Source organism: Centruroides vittatus, unplaced genomic scaffold, assembly GCF_030686945.1.
Source record: "Centruroides vittatus isolate TY-2023 unplaced genomic scaffold, ASM3068694v2 scaffold_490, whole genome shotgun sequence".
Classification (NCBI taxonomy): Eukaryota; Metazoa; Arthropoda; class Arachnida; order Scorpiones; family Buthidae; genus Centruroides; species Centruroides vittatus.
In genome coordinates this window covers 1,964,693-1,984,649 of record NW_027122711.1, presented here as the reverse complement: position 1 = coordinate 1,984,649, position 19,957 = coordinate 1,964,693, and the positions used below count along the sequence as shown (strand labels likewise).

The 19,957-nt window shown below is 25.2% G+C and overlaps 1 protein-coding gene across 1 annotated transcript in view; it reads right to left on the bottom strand.

Annotated features, from left to right (window-relative positions):
• Impbeta11 (importin beta11) overlaps nucleotides 1-19,957 on the bottom strand; it is a 65,730-nt gene that overhangs the window by 35,315 nt on the left and 10,458 nt on the right. Inside the window, exons 2-8 of the mRNA XM_067287476.1 lie at nucleotides 11,071-11,171; nucleotides 10,206-10,278; nucleotides 8,054-8,257; nucleotides 6,516-6,642; nucleotides 4,341-4,448; nucleotides 4,176-4,246; nucleotides 798-897 (exon numbers count right to left, since the gene is read on the bottom strand). Of these exons, the coding sequence (XP_067143577.1) occupies nucleotides 798-897; nucleotides 4,176-4,246; nucleotides 4,341-4,448; nucleotides 6,516-6,642; nucleotides 8,054-8,257; nucleotides 10,206-10,278; nucleotides 11,071-11,171 (784 nt within the window). The remainder of the gene's footprint in view (nucleotides 1-797; nucleotides 898-4,175; nucleotides 4,247-4,340; nucleotides 4,449-6,515; nucleotides 6,643-8,053; nucleotides 8,258-10,205; nucleotides 10,279-11,070; nucleotides 11,172-19,957) is intronic.

The following is a 19,957-nucleotide window of genomic DNA, read 5'->3' as shown; positions in this document are numbered from 1 at the left end:
GCAATTTGAGTACCTCTGTTTTTTGTGAATGCAAACTGAGTATAATTGAGGTATTTATTAGTATCAGTCCACTCATTAAACTTTTCCATTAATACTGCTGTAAACAGTTTGCAAAATCCAGACAGAAGAGAGATAGGACAATAATTAGCTGGGCAGTTTTGTACTCCTTTTTTAAATATCATTTGAAAAATGACTCTATTCGGATCTTTAGGTATTATACCCGTGTAATAAAAATTATTATATAGGTTAGCCAATACATGAATACCTTCTATTGAAAAATTTTTGATTATCAAGTTGATAATAGAGTCAGCACCAAAAGCCATTTTCTCTCTTAATTTTTTTAATACATCTATGTAAATTTTCTACATTGAATATTTCTGTTATTGGCTGAATCATAGTCTTAATACATTGTAGTTTCTGCTCTTTGTATTTATTTTTACAGGTAATAGAAAATTCCTCTAGGTATTGCTCCCAATTATCATACATCACATAGCACTTAGGCTCTGTAGTTTGCGATTTATTACGACTTGACTAATAATATTCCAAAATTTTTTGGTATCTCTGGCCTTCAATAATTGGTCACTCATTTCAGAATAATGACTATATTCTCTGATCTAATCTATGCCTTTTTTGATTATTATTTTCTATTATTTCTTGGTTTGTGATATCATCTGTACTCCAGGAATTCATAGTAATATAAGATTTTGTTGCGTGCATATACAATAAACCATTTGCAATAATTGAATAGTTTTTTATTATGTTTATAAATGTTTATAAATGTTTGAAAATATATTTACCATTTCCCTCTGCTGTAAAGCACAGAGATACACAACATTCCAAAGATGGCCTAATAAAATTCACGTAAGAAAATGGATGCAATTCCAAAAGATCATGGAGCTGTAAATATATAAAAGATTTGAACATCAACACAAATAATAAATAAATTTCAACTTAAATTATTCCATAATAATATAAATACACCAAAAATCTTTAAAATTTGGAACCATATTTAATGAAATATAAAGACATAATATAATAAATACAAAACATTACTGTTTTGTAATTTAATCTACAAAATTATTTTCCATTAGTAAATTAAAATTCTATACTTTCACTGGTTTAAGTCATAGTTCAGTGAATTATTTATACCTATACTACTATGTATAATTTAGATTACAGATATAATATTGTTTATTTCAAAATATTTTTGAAAAGTAATGGGTTCAAAATTATACATTCAAACTATTCATGTTCAATTTTTTCAACGTGCATTAATTATATAGATTTATTATAGTTATGCTGAATGGCTGAGCAGTTAAGATGTCATCCACTCTGGGATACTCTGAATCAAATCCAGACAGGTAGAAAAACCCAGAGGAGTTTTTTGAGGAGAAATCTTTTGATCTGTCAAGTCTTGTCCCTTATCACCCATCTGCCCCAGTAGGTCTAGCCAAATAAATAACAAGCTTGCTAAAAAGGCCATCTTAGCACCCACAGGGTGGAAAGAGTTTTAAAAAAGTTATTATGATTCTATTCACATGACAATATGACTCAATATAATACAACTGTAAAAAATGAATAAAAATCACTGTGTGCTGGATATTTAGTAGCAGATATCACTGCAAGTTGTTAGCACAGTTTTTTCCTTTCGTTTACCACATTTGATGTTGTTGTTGCATCTGTTGTCCACCATGTTTAGTGTTATTGTTATATAATTTGTTTAATTATATTATTTCTAACAACAAATGGAATAAAATATGCCTTGAATGCCTTAACAAATATGTATTATTTCTGTTGTAAAATGTTCTAAACTTCTAAATTATTTCATAGATAAATTTATTTTTATATAATTAGATATATTTTTGTATTTCTAAGCATTTAAAGTAAAAAAATAAAATAATATGATTACAAATAATCATTTTAATCTAATAACAAAATTTCAAACTTTATTTTTATTTGATTAAGATAAATATTCTGATACATCTAATCTCTAAAAACTAATTAATAATTTTGTTTAACTGAATGAAGGAAAACAGAATTTAATTATATTGCAAATTAAACAATTATAATTTATATAGTTATAAGCTTCTTGCCTCCAACGAATTACTTAATCATCTCAAACTACCAATCTGTGAAGATATAAAAGGCTTATCAAACTGTATTGGAATATTAGAAAATTGAGATTGTATGTCAAGATCATTGATGTAATCTTGATTTTCTAACACTCTAATACAGCTTGATAAACCTCATTTATCTCCACAAATTGACAGTTTGAGATAATTAAGTAATTATAATTTGTTTTGATTTTTTAAAAATATGTAATTATCATATTATTAGAAAAATTACAGTATATTAAAAAGATCTTAATTATTCTATAATAATTATTAAACTCTAAATATTCTATTCATATAAATTAGAAAACAGTAAAATTTTAAATTTTTTTAAAAGTTATTTATAATAAGATACTTTCAAATTTAATATATTTTATAAATAAGATAATGGAAAAAAAACATATAAATAAATTTTAAGAGAGATTGTAAACTTAAGAAACTGCAACAATAAAGAGTTATTATTTTGTGTTTCTCTATAATATAGTTATTATAATTTTTTGGCTTAAACTATATCTTTAGTCTGAAATTTTTTTACAGATAATGTCTATTATAACATTAAACTGATCTGAAAGTCTCCTTATCAAGTCAATAACTGCCTATTTTATTATAGAAAAAAAAACCTTTTCTTTAATCCAATACATTGCACAAAATATAAGTAAAACTTTAGTCATATTCTTCCTGAATTAGTCAATTTTGTTAAACATAGCTGCTTATTTAATTACAAAAACATAGATACTTAGGATTAATGAACAGGCTTATTATACTCCCAATTATATTTTAGGAGTATAATAAGCCTGTTCATTATATAGCTGCTTATCTTTCAAAGTTTGTAGCAATTAAAATAAATTATTTTTAGAATGAATAAATTACTATTTTGCATCTTCTAGGAAATGTTTTGAAATTTTTCTACATAAATTCTTCTCAGATCTGCATTATAAACATAATGGATTTAAAAGGTCTTTTAATAAATAAGTTTCGATATAAAGAAATAATAAATTTTATAGCACCCTTCTATAGCAAAAACTATTTATTTAAGAATGCATTTTGGATTAAAATTCAACAATAGTTAAAACAATAATATTATTTTTTAACATTTAGTTAAGTATCAACATATGGTCAATATCATTAAAAGTTAGTCAATTTTTTATTGAAACTAAAATTTGTTCAAAATTATTATAATTACAATACAAGTTTGCGAATCCATCATTTGATAATTCAGAATGTCCATTAATCCAATACCCTCTGAAAAATAGCCAATAATGCCAAATTGTCCAGCACATAGTAATAATTTTCCACAAATTGAAATTTGTTTGTATATGTAATGCACTAAACATCTTAAGCAGAAATCAAAGCAAAAGTAGGTGTGGTTGTATATTAGTGCAAGTTAGAAGGGCAACCATCAGATGGAGAGAAACAATTCATTTTATTACAGCACTTTGTGCCAGGTCAGACACTTTCACCAATGCTTTTATTTTCTTTCCCACAGGCTAATGTTAGGATAGTGCACCTAAAAACAAAAAAAAAATCATCTCTTAATCTCATCTTAATCTCAAGATTAAGAGATGATAATGAAGAAGTACAGAAAAAGAACAAAAATTGTAAGGATGCAATTTAAAAAAACCTTTTTTAAAAAAAAAGCTTGTTTTAATTAATATGAACTTTTAATCCAACAAACCATAAAAGTCAAATGAAGATAATAAAGCCAACAACCATACATGCACCCATTTTAAGAAATTATATTCTAGTATTGCGAAAATTCATTGATATCTAAAACTATAGACAACAAAATAAAAGTTGACTGAGGAGGGGTATTGATAACCTGAAACACGTATCAACCAAAAAAAGAATAAATAAAAATTGAAAAAGCTACCTAGTGTCTGATTTATTGCATTTCATAGTGCTGAGAAAATAGAGAAAACAGGAAGAGACAGTTTCAAATTTTTAAATAAAACAAAAATAATGTCATCATTCATAGTTCTTTAGGTGCTGGGTTAACAAACTTCTATTGTACTCCTAATATAATGTTTTATTTCATTCATACATTTTAAAATTCAATATACTTACAACTTTTGTCAATAAAATTAAATATTTTTCACATAATTCCCTGAGATTGTCATTATGTTGTAGAGTTTTCCCTGTAAATATTTGAAAATTTTTAAAAAAACACATTGCTTGATTAAAATTTAATTTATAAAAATGCAATATTAAATTTTAAAAACAATCACTTACGGCACTCAAGGAAAGGCTTAATATGCTGGAAGACAATAGTTATAAACTGAACGGCTTCTTCTACTCGATGAGGTTCTTTAAAACCATGTACAACAAGCATTCTTAAAACTAAAATATAGATAAAATTTGTTTTATTAATTTAAATTTTTTGATAAATGAATTATAATATGTATTTACTACATATTGGATCACACAAATAAAAACATATTTAGCATAGCAATTGTTTATTGCTAATTTATTCACTGTTTTAATCAAAAGTTCATAAAGTATAATTTTTAATATCATGTGAACTGGGATGGAGAAAAAACATTAAACAGCAGAAAATTTGTTGTATTTTATCATTGGCATTAATTTTATATCCCTGTAATATACTATGATTCTCCATCATGTGACATACAAGGCATGTTAAAATTTTTAGGAAAATATGTTGGCAATGATTTTTATTTACCTTTAGTATTGATAAAACAACAGGAGTTTTCCCCACTGTGCATTAAAATTACAAATACATTTTCTCTTGTCACCTGCACACAATTCATTGTGGGATAAAATTTTCAGTTCCAAGTATAAAAAAAGTATACAAATGTCATATAAATGTGGTTGGTAAAAATGCATTAGATAAATAATTGCATTATTATCCATCTAATGCAGTTTTACCAATCACACAATTCTACTTACAAAATCAAGAATTAATTCTGCCAAATAATCTTTAACAATAATATCAAATAAACAGACTTAAGGATTTAGGACTGCTATTTTCAGTAACTGAAATACATATTTATTTAGAAACATTTTCAGAAATTTGTATATCTGTCTTCAGATAACCATGCATACAAAAGAATATCAAAATAAAAATAAATAAATAAAAACCAAATTTTTAATCAAAATCTCTCATTTTGTTTTTATTAATTTTTGGTGACATTTGGCAACTTATCCCTCATATGACCTCATATAGTTTCAAGTCATTATTACTCATTTATTATTTGGCAACTGATTAATAATGTTGTAGCTGTGTTTAAGATAAACTGTATTTTAAAAAATAGTCACAGAAAGATTCAAATGGATGTCACGGGCACCATTAAACATACGTCCAGGATATTAAACTACTGCAATATCTACTATATAAAGCTGAAAAAATGGGTAGTCACTGTGACAGTATGCCAAAAACGGCCGTTAGGGCCACCCTAGCTATTATTTAAATTAATTTAACAATATAAATTATTTTATATTTTTACAGTATAATATTCAGTATATTATTATTTTTATTTGTAATTTAGTATGCCCCAATGCCTGCATCGGGCTTTTCGACTGGTACAGTAATAATACTTTTAATTTTGTAATTTTTGTAAAAATGCAATGATTTTATTTATCATTACAGCTTTGAATCTGTATACCTTGGACAGTACTGATTCAAGACAAGAAATAAGCAATACTTTAATCCAATAATGTATAATATACAAATATTGTGTATTGTCACTCCAAATTAAATTGATAATGATAACAACAAACAACAATAATAAATAGCAAAAACTTACAAATATTATAAGTCTCTAAATCAGTGTTTCCCAACCTTTTTTGTGCTATGCCCCACCTAAGCCTTTCTAAAATTCTTATGCCCCCCCCAACATATATGTTGAACTCTTTTGGAAAGTCTCTCATTGTCGTGTTCATTGATGTTTTTTCTTGCACTTAATTGCCACACTGTTTTATCATAACCACGATAAAACCCAATCCTTTCATCAAAGTCTCTTGCACTTTCCAGTCATTGCCAAACGCGGCCTGGAACACCACAACTCACGTCTGCCCACCTCGAGGTCTGGGCAAAGAATGTTCTTTCTCTTCTTTCACCTGCCTCAGGGCCTCGTTCATCTCTTTGTTCTCAGTGGTTCTCAGAATTGTTAATCCCACCCCAAGGGAAAAGGGTTATAAAGGAAAGTTCTAAAAAATTAAAACTAACTTAAATCAATATTTACAATAAATATGGCGTACAGCGGCTATACAGCTAACTTAAACTCTGGACGAGTTTCAAATTGCCCCCCTTAACAATCAAATTGCCCCCCTGTGGGGCGTGGGCCCCACGTTGGGAAACACTGCTCTAAATAATAAACATTATTTAGAGACTTTACTGTTTTGAATAAAAATTAATTAGTAAAATATTAAAACAAATATTATTTTTACCTTTTAATGAAAACAATGATTTTTCTAAACTAATGATGTTATCTTGCTTTTGCATAGTTGATTGTAGAAATGTCTGAGAATGAGTGTTCCATAATTGGAGTATGTAACTAAAAATATTAGTTGTGAGCTGGGAAAGAAAATTAAATATATATATAAACATTTAAATTAACATTTAATTTCTACGAATAAATAATTAAATAAATGATAATTTCAGAAATTAATAGCAACAAATAAATCCGTAACTAATTTAGAATCAATCATTTGAGAATCAATAAATTTCATCTTTTGATATATTAATATAATATACAGTAAAGCTTCTCTGACTCAAATGCCAGTAATTTGAATATTTCTTGATCTATTTTGAATACAATAAAGTTATACCTTATTGCAATGATTCTCAACCTTCTTAGCTCTGCGACCCCCCCAAATAGTAAACATAAATAAAATTAATATTTTGTGACCCCCACCCAAACGAATAATAACAGTAAACTTTACTATTACTAATTGAATTTTGACCATAATTATAAATGTAAACAAATGCAATCATTACATTAATTTCTTTTCTTTACATGTATACTTATTGTAAGTAAAATGTTTATAAGTTTATAATAAATGATTTTTTCTCATAAAATGATTTCATTAGTTTCGCGACCCCCCTTTAATATCACTGCGACCCTCAGGTTGAGAAACGCTGCCTTATTATATTCAAATTAATTCACGGGTTCACAGGCAATAAAAAAAATAGGAAAGATTGGAAGAGTGAGAGAGAGGAAAAAAATGAGAGCGAGTGCAAGAGAGAGAGAGAGAATGAAAATGAGAGTCAAAATTTAAGATATGAGTACAAAATATGGCATTCAAATGGAAAAAGAGCTATCAAAATACAAAACTGAGATAGCCAAACTCAAGATTAATCATAATTTGATCCTGATCAAATCTCTAGTAGTTATCAATAAAAAGTGATAAAGTTGTAGAGCAGCACGCACCCATGTTTACTTAGATGCTAATTTTATCTGAAAAAATAATGTCATATTTTCTGGAATAATAACTAAACATGAAAAATATGCCTGTGAATTCATGCAACACTAATCTAGCTAATTTTATTGCAAGAGCACTCACTGAATACTATTGCTATGATACTCAATGAGTGCTCATGTAAAATGAATATATCTAGATTCGTGCAAGAAAATGCAAGCTCTTATTTAATTTGATTCTATCATTTTTAATAAAAACTTAGTTGTATTTGATCAAAATTAAAGACATAAACTTGACTAAATTTGACAACTTCAATTTCAAATAATAAGTAATAAAAATATGTTAGATTCAGTTGCCTTTATATTGTCCTCGAGTTACCATTTAAAGTTTTGATGATATATACTAAAACATAAATTTTTTTTTATAAAAACTAAATTAAAGAGAGAACTTCTGAAAATATAACTAAACTATTAAAAATTTTAAAATCGAGTATTTTAAATTTTAAACCATATGCAAATAATTGAAAATTCTGTAGGAAAATGTTATATAAAACAAACGACACAAACCTCCTGAAATAATCGCCTATCTCCAGCAAGGCGTTTAGAGCATAATGCTTTTGTAACATGATGTAGTGTCAAAAGTGCTCTCTGTTGTTGCAGATCATCTGACGTACGTAAAGCTTCAAGAAGAGTTGGGACAAGTTGTGGCCATTCCCTTGGGCAATCAAATCTAGCAATTTTTGATATAAGTACAGCTAATTGAATAGCAAGCTGAAAATTAAAATAATAAAAATAATTTAAATTCCAAAAATAAAACATTTTCAAAATTATTGGAAAAATATTACATGTAAAAGATATGCAGATAAAATTTGTGGATTTCCGGTTAAGTATTAAAATGATCTATTATATTACAATTATAACGAAATCTAGTAATTTCTAGTTTACAAATAAAAATAAGATGAGGACTTATCAGTATTATCATTAATGTAGTATTCATCATTATTTAAATTATTTCTTTCATATTTGTTATTATTTTATGTTTGGTATATATTTTAATGGGACATGTCTGTTGTTTGTTGTATTGGGCTGACAATTATTTGTCTTAGTGACATTGCCTGCATTAATAAATAGATAAAATTATACTCAATATATTCTTACATATATGTATATATACAACACTAATATGAAATCTTTCACTTCCAAATTATTCTAATACATTATTAATGTTCATCTAAGATTTTTAAATTAATCTTAGATAAAAACAATTTAACAGAACAAAATTACATGTTAAAGACAGAATAATACCTAATAAAATTGCAAATTATATTATATAAATAAATGCTGACAATTATGCATTTATATACTTCAGAGTAACAGGTGTCCATTAGAATATCTTTACATAACAATTTTAGACATTATATATAAGAACATGAATTGGAGTTAAACATGTTTCTTCTTCTATTGCCCGAATTTTTAATGTATAAATTGTGTGCATCGTGACAAGAAATCTAAGTTTTAAAAAATTTTAATTAATTATATGTAATTACATAATATTATGCCAGAATGTTTGGACTCTAACTATACTATTTTTGATTAAATCACTGTAATCAACTTGTAAAATATTGATTAGAAATTAATTTTATTTGGTTTATTTAGAAACAGTTGGAAAAGAAGATTGACGACTTATTTAGAATATAGTTCAGACTTCAAATTGCATTGTATAAACAACTTATTTTAAGAATATCTACTGTATGTTTATAAATGCTTTTTTCTTTTTTATTATAAAACTTATTATAAAACTGATTTTTGATCTTTAATCGAATCAAAAATTCACAAAATAAAATATTTCACATAAATCCTAATTAATACTTCTAGAAAGTGATTAAATTATATATAAAAACATGACAAAAAACAGTTTAAAAATTTTTATATGTTGACTTTCAATTAAAATATTACATTTTCAATATAATGATTATGCAGTAGACTCCCCTTATTGTAATTAAGAATATCATCATCAAAATTAGCAGGTCCAAAACATGCATTATAAAAACATAATGCATGTTTTTATAATGCATGTTTTGGACTCTCTTATTGTAATAAGAATTTGGTTATTGTTCTTACTATTTCCAGTTAAATAAGCCTTTTTATGGTTTGTTTTTAGTGCTAACAGTCTCAACACGTGGCTGATAACACAGAATTAATATAAGTTATTGTTGTCAGTAATAATTTAACCATTTTAATCATTATTTTTTCACAATAACTTAAATTGATGGAATTATGTTAGCTGTTGTAAAAGTTTGTAATAGAAACAATATGATGAATTATTTATTAATTAATACATTTTTATTATTGCCAAACAAAAACAAAATGTTAGATCTATATAATATAAGTTATTTTATTATTTATGTCTAAAAGAGAGCTCAAGCTGAAGCAATGAAAAGAATAACTATCAATATATCTTCCTGATGTTCATATGCCAGATCCGAACCAACCTTCCTTTTAAGATATTTCATAAATTCAAGCATTTACTGTAATAACGGGTTTTGAAATTCCTTAGCAATCCCAAAGATATGAAAAGAAATAATTTAAAAACTGGATTTTATAATAATTTAATAATTCTAAAACAATCATCGTTATTTTTTAAATTACACTAAGATCCATATAAATATTAATACAAAACTAAGAAGTGTTTTGAAAAAAAACTGAAAAAATAACTTACCTTATTGAAAGGTTCTGTAAAATTTGAAATTAATTTTTGCCTTAAAATATGTTTTTCATCTTCTGAAATTGCACTGTAAAATAATAATAAAATTAATATGCAATTTTATATTAAGAATATGATTTAAAATTTCCTTCTATAATTAAATTTTATATATTTTTTATATTTAAATAATAATCTCAAAAACATTACATTTATATCATCATGAAGCAATTACTAATTTAAGATTTTGCAAAGGATTAATTGAATTTTTTTTTAAAGAAGCATTGTAAGTGCTTTTTAAAATCCGTGCCAAATTTAAGGTTTCGACAGAAAATATTTCAAAAATGCTTCTACTGAAATTATATATAAAAATATAAAAAATTTAACAGAAATTTGCTTCTTATACAAAAATAATAACAAGTCATTGTAACATTTCTGTTAATAATTAGATAAATAACTGCTAATTATTTCTATTAAAAAAAAAAAAAAAAAAAAAAATCACATAAATTGTATTTAATGACCACAATTTCATATCATTTAATATATCATTACATAACTTAAAATTTTAAAGCAACAAAAAATGATGGGCTTTTTGTCAGTCATTCTTTCTTGTGAAAATCAATATTCACCAATGGAATAATTCCAACAGCTCTATAAAATGATAGTAGATGCTTTGATGATGTCATAAGTACCGACTTGTTTGTATTCACAGCAGTGTTGCGCCAGTGCTAAAGATCTTTTTTGCAAAAGTGTTGTCTGTGCCGGGAACTTTTAAATCACCCTGATATATATATATATATATATAATGATATATGCAAAGTAATTTATTATTTAATTATTAATAACCTAATGGTTTTTAAATATTTCAATCATCAATACTTACTTAGGTGCAGTTTTTCTCCAATACCTATCAACACCATTTTTAAAATACAACACAGCTAACCATCTCACATTGATATCAATTGAATAATTGGAAAATATTGTCTGTAAGAAAAGTAATTCAATAAATAACTTATATAAAAGTTAAATTATTGTAAATCAAATAAAAATAATTATTTAATGTAAAATGCTTATAGAATAGTTATAGTTCTTTTGTAAGATGTTAGTTTCATAAATCTAACATCCCTTTATATATTAAAGAAAATGTATTTAATATCAAATAACATAAAATACAAAATAGGACAAGTAAATATAATGATATAAATAAAAATATAAGTGATCTAAAAAAGAAACTTATGTTAAATGGATACCCAAACCAATTGATTAAAAAATGGGGTAGAAAATAGTTAAACAATCAGGAAAATCAGTATAACGCCAAAACCAACTGTCAGATACATTGCGTTCCCATACATCAGAGCATACATTACATCAGAGCATACATACATTAGCTCCCACCTATAATAAATTACATTTCAGATTAAGAAGAAATCAGTCAGCAAAGAACTCTTTCTTTGTTCACTGCTTGAAGAAACAAGACATAAATGAGATAAATAACATTGTATATTCAATGCTGTGTACTTGTGAAAATACCCAATACTACTCATACATAGAGAAACTAAAAGACAAATGAAAGTCAGACTAAAAGAGCATATAGCAGATTTAAAGTATCGAAGAGCTAATTCTATGTTTTACAACCATTGTACATTGAATAATTGCAATATAGACAGAGGACATGTTAAAATTTTACAACGAGAAAAAAAATACATATAATATGAAATTTATAGAATTAAATTAAAATATTTTATAGGTATCATAAATAGATATCTTTTTAGTTTATTTAGAAAATGGCTTTTTTTTTAAATATTTTAATAAATTTGATAAATTTTAAAGATTATAACATTCTCCAAGTTTGTAAATGGGTTCAAGAGTAGGATGGTGACAGCCTGTTAAGCTGTGAAATGAAAGCTAAGTGCCGTTTAATTTTAAACCAAATAACTCAATATTAAATGATAAAGAATACAATTTAAGAAATATAGAAAGCTTAATTTTATTGCCAGTAATCCAAAAAGCATTCTAAAACTTCTTTTATTCTAGAAAAATGTATTCATTTACTTTTTAGTCTTCTTTAATTATTTTTGTCCATAAACAGATCCAGGAAACTACCAGCGGCCAATAGCATTACTACAGACAATAAGAAAATGTCTTACTACAATATTAGCAACACAATTTCGGTGATGGACTGTGGAACAAAATTTGAATTCAAAACTTCAATTTGCATTTATTAAAACTAAAGGTACTGAGATGGCTATTTTCTTATTAACATCAATAGTACAAATTTACTTCCTAAAAGAAAGAGAAAAAAAAACAGAAAAATATATACAACTTTTATAGATATATCAAAAAAACATTCAATTCTGTTCATGTTCCAACTTTAGTAAATAAATTGAAAATATATGGCACTGGAAAAAAATTTTCTGATACCATAGCGAATCTATTTTCCTTATATAGAATCAATATCGTTCAGGGCAACCAAACATCTCCAGATTTAACTATTAACTGCAGAATAATCCAAGGAGAACCATTATCACCGTACTTATTTAATTTCTACAATAATGGATTTCTATATAAATGACATGAATAAATTATTTTTAAGTGATACCGAAGGAATCCAGATTTCCAGATGAACTTACCGCTATATTCTATACACCGACGACTTAGTATTACTACCTCCAGCGAGAATATCCTTACAATGTAAAATTACCGTATATCTCGGCAGATAAGACGACCTTCAGACAAGACAATGTATAGTTTTAGCATACATCTGTCCTATAAGACGACTCCCAAACTATCAACGGCCTATGAATTTAGTTTAGATCAGCAATCATTATCTGAATAATAATACTGTATAGCAGGGGTGGCCAACTTTTGTGCACATAAGATCTACTTTTTATCGTAAAAATGTGTCGCGATCGACTTGTTGTCATAGGCATAGTCTAAGTGGGGAGGGGAAGTGTGAAATACATACTATGTTTATACACTGTTTCAGTACGAAGTGCACTCACTGCTTATGAGTCGAGTCATAACTGCATGCATACAGTTGCGTTTGGTTACAAATATAATACATTAAGTCAAGACATCGCTACCGATTGACCAAAATTGGCTTGGCGATCGACCGGTCGATCGCGATCGACTTGTTGGCCACCCCTGCTGTATAGCATATATGAAATTATGTCCTATTTGTAATTTTTCGAATGAACAAATTTTATTTTCTTGCATCTGACGATTTTTGCAAACATTCGCACTAATTCGGGCATTCGGGTAATGACCACGACTATTCACAAAAACATTGTATGGGCTATTCTATTTTGTGCAAATACCCTACTCTCTTCTAGTAAATAATTACGGTTTGTCTGTCTTTTTATAATGGTTTTAATTTATATAAATTTCAATCTAATTTTTTTGTATCTGACCTATAAGACGACCCCAGATTTTCGGGGCCATTTTTTATGGTTCAACTATCGTCTTATTGACCGAGATATACGGTAATATAATAAACAGCTACTTGAATTCTTTATATTTAACAATTAATGTGTCTAAATCTAAAAATAATTACATTTAGAAACAATGTAAAATTGTCAAATCAAGAGAAATCATTCTACTTAAACAATCAACCTCTTATCTTAGCAAACGATATAAAATATTTAAGTATAACATTTAACTGAAACTGTAATTTTCAACCACACTTGAAAAATCTAACTACAAAAATAAATAATTTAATTGATAATGCTATTTACTTATGTGCATCATTAAAAATCTCTAATTTAAAACTACAAATAAAACTATTTAACTCCTTAATAATCTCAGCAATATATTACACCAGCCCTATTTGGGCACTTGATCTGTTATATGACTTAGAAAAATTTCACATTATTTTCTTACAAAGATTGTTTAAAATAGAAAGAACAGTTCCAGGATACGCAATAAGAGCTGAAACAAATAGTTATCAGCTATTTAAAGAGACTTATCAAATTCTACTATAGACTAAAAAACACTAATGAAGATAACATTAGATTTCTACATTATGAAATGCTAAAACAGACCAATGGCTCAAGAAATAATAAAAATTTATGGCAGTATAAATTCAACAAATTACTACAAACATTTGGAATTTCGAATAAAGTTTTTGATAACTTAGAATCAGACTGGCAATATGGTTACACATTAATGATTGAATCAGCTTTCCCCCAACCTATAATTAAGGATCAAAACTCATTAATCCAGTCTAACTATCATCCATGGTACTTAAACACTTTAAATATTCCTTCAATTTCGACTATTATGACTGCAAATACCAACATGAATATAAAAAGACTATTAATTCAACTAGGACTTAATAAATATTCGTTGTTTATCAATAATACTTATAAAGACTTTACTAAAGACCAATGTTATTGGTGTAACTCGGAAGACTGCTCTTTGATTATGCTCATTTACTTAAGGACTGTGAAAGATTTGAAAAATACCATCAAAAATATGAATCATGGAGATAGTAAGCACAAATCAAAACCAAGATTTTAGAGCCAAATTAAGTAAACTAACGATGAAACAAATGTATAGAATGAATAATTTCTTTAACCAAATTACCAATGAGTTAAAAAAACTATGAAACTAATTGATATAAATTATTGTAAAACAAAGCAAATTAAATATATGTAAACAAACAAATATATGTTCAATGTTTTCCTACCAATTATACTCAAGTAAAAAGTGTAATAGATTAATGGTTAATCAACAACTACTTCAATATTAACCCCCTGTAACAAGGCAACTTAGTAGAAATAAAAAATATTTATTATAAATTATTTTTGTCCATAATCTAAATAATAAAAGTTGGATAAATTAAAAAAAAAAATAAATTCTGTTCCTATATATTACCTAAATTGGAAGTAAACTAATTCAAAAGGATTTATGGCGCCAATTAAAAATTTATAAAGAAAAATTTTGGTGACGAGATAAAGTTCATATTTAATTGCAGAATAAAAGTTTTCAATATATATTAATATAAAATTTAAAACACTAAATCTTACATAGTACAATCAGTGAATGATTCATTGATAGAGATAAAAATTTAATACACTGTATTTGGACATGTGCATGACTAGTTGAAAAATAAATATTAAATAAGCATTAAAAATAAGTGAAGGTCACACAAAATCATTACTAACCTCATTGTACACAGTTTAATAGAAAAACTGGAAATTAAATATTATAAACTATTGAGCATTACATTCATTCTGAAATTATTTATTTAAATACTTAAAAAAAAAATCATCAATATTAATTTCATTGTTTTTTGACAGCAGGAAATTATATATCTGATAAGTACTGGATAGCGTTACATTGTACGTTAAAACTATTTAACTCTAATTAACAATGTTAATATATTAATTTAAATAAATATTAAATAGTTTAATAGATTTGGTATTTTATTAGTATAAATAACATTACAAGCTTTAAAACGAAATTTATTAAAAAATAAATTAAGAAATAAAATGAAATTAGAAAAATTTATTCAAAACTGATTAAATTCTCTTTTATTCTTATTTGAAAGATGCATTAAATAACATACAAAACTGAAATGCAGTTTTATAAAAAAAAAAAAATAATAATAATTAAAATTTATAAATTTTTCAGTATTTCTAATAAATTAAGATCCGAGTTTAACATCCAATTTTGAAATTTCTTTATATATAACGCTTTTAAACAGATTTATTCTTTTATTTATTACATAAAAAATAATTATATTTTCTAAATAACAGTTTATACAACTCTCTTAAGTTTAAAACCAAAAAAAAAAAAAATTAAATTTTATTGAAATTAATTTAAATTTTAAATTAAAAATCATCATTTAACTTATCAAAATGTCGAATTTTGTATATATTAATTTATTTTGTACAAGATAATCGATTTTTAAAATAATATATATAAAGACAGTATCGAGACATAATTTAATAAATGTAATTAAGATAACAACATTTAAAAAAAGCAACTAAAAAATGAATTTTAACAACAGTATAAACAAATTAGTTTTTAAAAATCAAAATGCATTAAAATATTTGTATGAAAAATATTAAATATAAGACACAAATTGTATATATTAATATTAAACTAAATTCTACAAAGTGTATATTATCTGTATCCAAAATTAAATCATTTCCATTATCATGAACTGTTTTCTTAACTCGCACAGTTCTCAACTTTCTCAATAATGTTATTTTATTTATAATTAAAATTATTTACATAAGCACTATTTTTGTAATTTACACATACATTTTGTCTTAATACTGTTATTTTACTTAGAAACGTGTTTCAAAATGACATGAATACAAAAGACAAATTACATTACCAGATAATAAATGAATGACAAGCAGATTCGTTGAAATTAACCGTAATAAAATGAAAAAACCCATCACTAAAGAATAAATATTTTCTTCCTTTTTTATTTAAATTGCCTGAAGCAATTGTAAAATAAATTACTATATTTAAAAACAATTATCTTTTTTCTAATGCAAAATTTGATATTTTTATATTTTGATACCTATAATAAATTAAGTATAATAATAAATAATAGTCTAAAATACTTCCCTTCCTGAAGAATAAACATTTTTTTTTTATTACAATAATGATTAAAAGTACTAATACACCATTTGATAATTTATTTTATTAAACCAAATGAAGGTTATTATTATTTCCAGTATTTGTAAACACTTACAATATTCTTGTCTTTAAAGTAAAAAATAAAATAATGCCTATGAGAACTTCTATAATTAGCAACAGAAGTCACATACATTAAACTATAAGTCATTAGCAAAACTAAAAGTTATATAATCATTAAAAAGAAATACTTTTGTATTTAATGCTATTTTTAAATTCTTATTCCTTACTAATGATATCTGAATTTTATTTTAAGTGTTTAAATACTCAAAAATGCTAATATTTTACACAAAAATTCAAAAAATTCTTAAAATAATATGATATAGAAATTGCTTTAAAATCCCTATCTTGAAATATAAAACAGTTTTAATAGATTGTAACAGTTCAAGAGATAATATTTTATATATATATATATTTTTTATTACTTTGAATGTAAATCTAAATGCTGTATTTTAAACAAATGTAGAGGTTGTACACATTTTATACCAAGACGACATACTCTTTGATAACAGTGAATTAATAAAGCTTAATTTATCATAACTTCTATTACTCAATGTCTACATTTACTTAAACATCTTAATAAAAAAATTTTAAATTTCTAATTAAAATGAAAGAAAAATTCAATAGCAAGAAAAGAAAAGAAAAAAAAAAACTAGTCATAAATTTTGAAAGTATTGTTACTTTAGCATTTAATATTTTTTTAACTAATACAGAAAAAACTTTTAATGAATTTTAACATATATCATTCTTAAATGTTATACAATAATATAGCAAACTACAGTTAAAAGTATACAATTTTTTCCAACAAACAATATTGGAAAAAATTATTTATATAAATAAAAGTGTTAAGATAAAACACTTTTCTTAAAATTCTATCTTTCACAAAAAAGACATTGATTTCTGAATCTAGACAGCTGAACTATACAAGAAATATTTACATATTTTTAATAAAAATATCACATACAATACCTTTTATTTCTATGCACAAAAACGACTTTCAAAAAAGTATAATTATTAGAAACAAACTGTAAAATATTGATAACATTCCTATTATTATATATTATAAAGCAAAACTTGATTAAATATCTTTCTTCCAAAATTAGATAATCGAGACATCGTAATATTGAATTCATTATTGTAGCATTGCACTGTATGATTGCTTTGCATGACATGACATAAAAGTCTCGGTAATAAAAAATAGTAAATAAATTACATTTTAAGTAATTATTAATTTAATCACTTAAAACTAGTTAGTAAATTTGTTAATTAGATTAATTATAAATTAATCATTACTTAATAAAATAACAAGGATGAACTAGCCATTTTGGTTACTCAGTTGAATTAATCAGTGCATCTTTAACGGTAGGTAAAGAAAACAGTTAAAAAAAAAACATTAGCATTTTTTTATATTTCACCCACTGTTAGAGGTGCATTGATTAATACGGCTTAACAGAAGATGATTTCAAACTTGTTTACGTTTATTATATTTTATTGAGACTAAATGATTGATGATATTCTTTATTGAGCTTAGATAAATGAGTTATTCAAAATTCAAATCATTTTTCTGAGAAAGAGAAAGAAATGAAAACATTTTCTCAACTGATAAGAGATGTAACTCATACAGACAAACAGATGTTACGAAAATATAGAATGTACAGTACACATTATCCCTATTCCAACTGAATTCTATTTTTAGGAACTAAACAGATATTATTCAAAAATAATATATAAACAAATAAGATGTAGAAAAAAATGAATCAATCACAATGCCAGCAAAGCTGTTATTAATAAGCAATGCATCCTATTAAACAGAAAAAATATTTCTTTGTATTTCATGTAGCTAAAACATTATTAATTTTAATAACAAAACTTGCATGCATAGTCTAATTTCTCATTTATAAATTATGTAAATTAATTTGTCCGCATAAGAACTGTAAATCATCAAATCATTTCAGTAAATGTATTTTACTGAAGAAATATTTATCTTAATATTCTATTAGTATTTAAAAAAATATATTAATAACTATTAAGATGAATATTTCTTCAATTAAATTGATCTAGTAGTAGATGCAAAATTCTATTTTTTATAAGTATAAAATTTAAAATTTGTATAATGTTTTATCAGTAGTAATCTACATAATAGAAGATAAGATTGATAAAATATTAAAGATGCAAATTTTAATTTAATGATGTTTAGTGATGTGGAAAATTAGCAAAGTGTACTGTTAGAAAATCGTGAAGAATACCAAAGTGGTGGCCAAAATAAATACTAATTTTAGATAAAAATGAACAATAAACAGTACCAAAATCTGAAAAAGAAGTAAATAAACAGTAATACGGAAAATGAGTTCTAAATAATGAAATTGAAAAAAGTAATAAACACAAATTAGTAATAAATAAAATGCCAACACAATCTATATATATAATCGAGACGAGTTGATAATAATAATAATAATCGGCGCAGAGCGCAAATGGTTAGGAGTTGAAAGTTGAAATTTGGTACAGAGTTAGGGTACGTCACAAGAACGCACACTAAGAAGGGATTTTTCGAAATTCCTCCCCACGGGGGGAGGAACAGGAATAAGGCTTAACACTTCCATCAACAATAGAAGTGTTAAGTAACAATGAAATTGTTATGTAACAACAGAAGTGTTAAGTAACAATAGAAGTGTTAAGTAATAATGGAAGTGTTACGTAACAATGGAATTGTTAAGAGAAAGCAACATACAAGACGCAGATACAGTTTTTTTCGTTTTTATGGGAAACCGAACATATTTTTAGACCATTCTAAAAATTCTCTAATTAGTCCGGAAACAGGGGGACCCAATTCTTGCATTCTGTGAAAACGGGTAAGGTTGACTATAACGCTATCTTAATCTTCGCTATCGTTACTTTTGCCCGAGCAATGCCGAGCCTATCTGCTAGTTAAAATATAGTTTTAAGCAGTTTCATTAATAATGAAAGTAAAATTTTAAATTTACAAAAAAATATAATAATTTAAACAAAACTTAATTGTATATACATTTGAAACTGTAATTTTTTAATTCATATAGCTTTATCATATGTAATTAAAATTTTTAATTTTTTTGTTATTTAATTTAATTTTTCAATCAGAT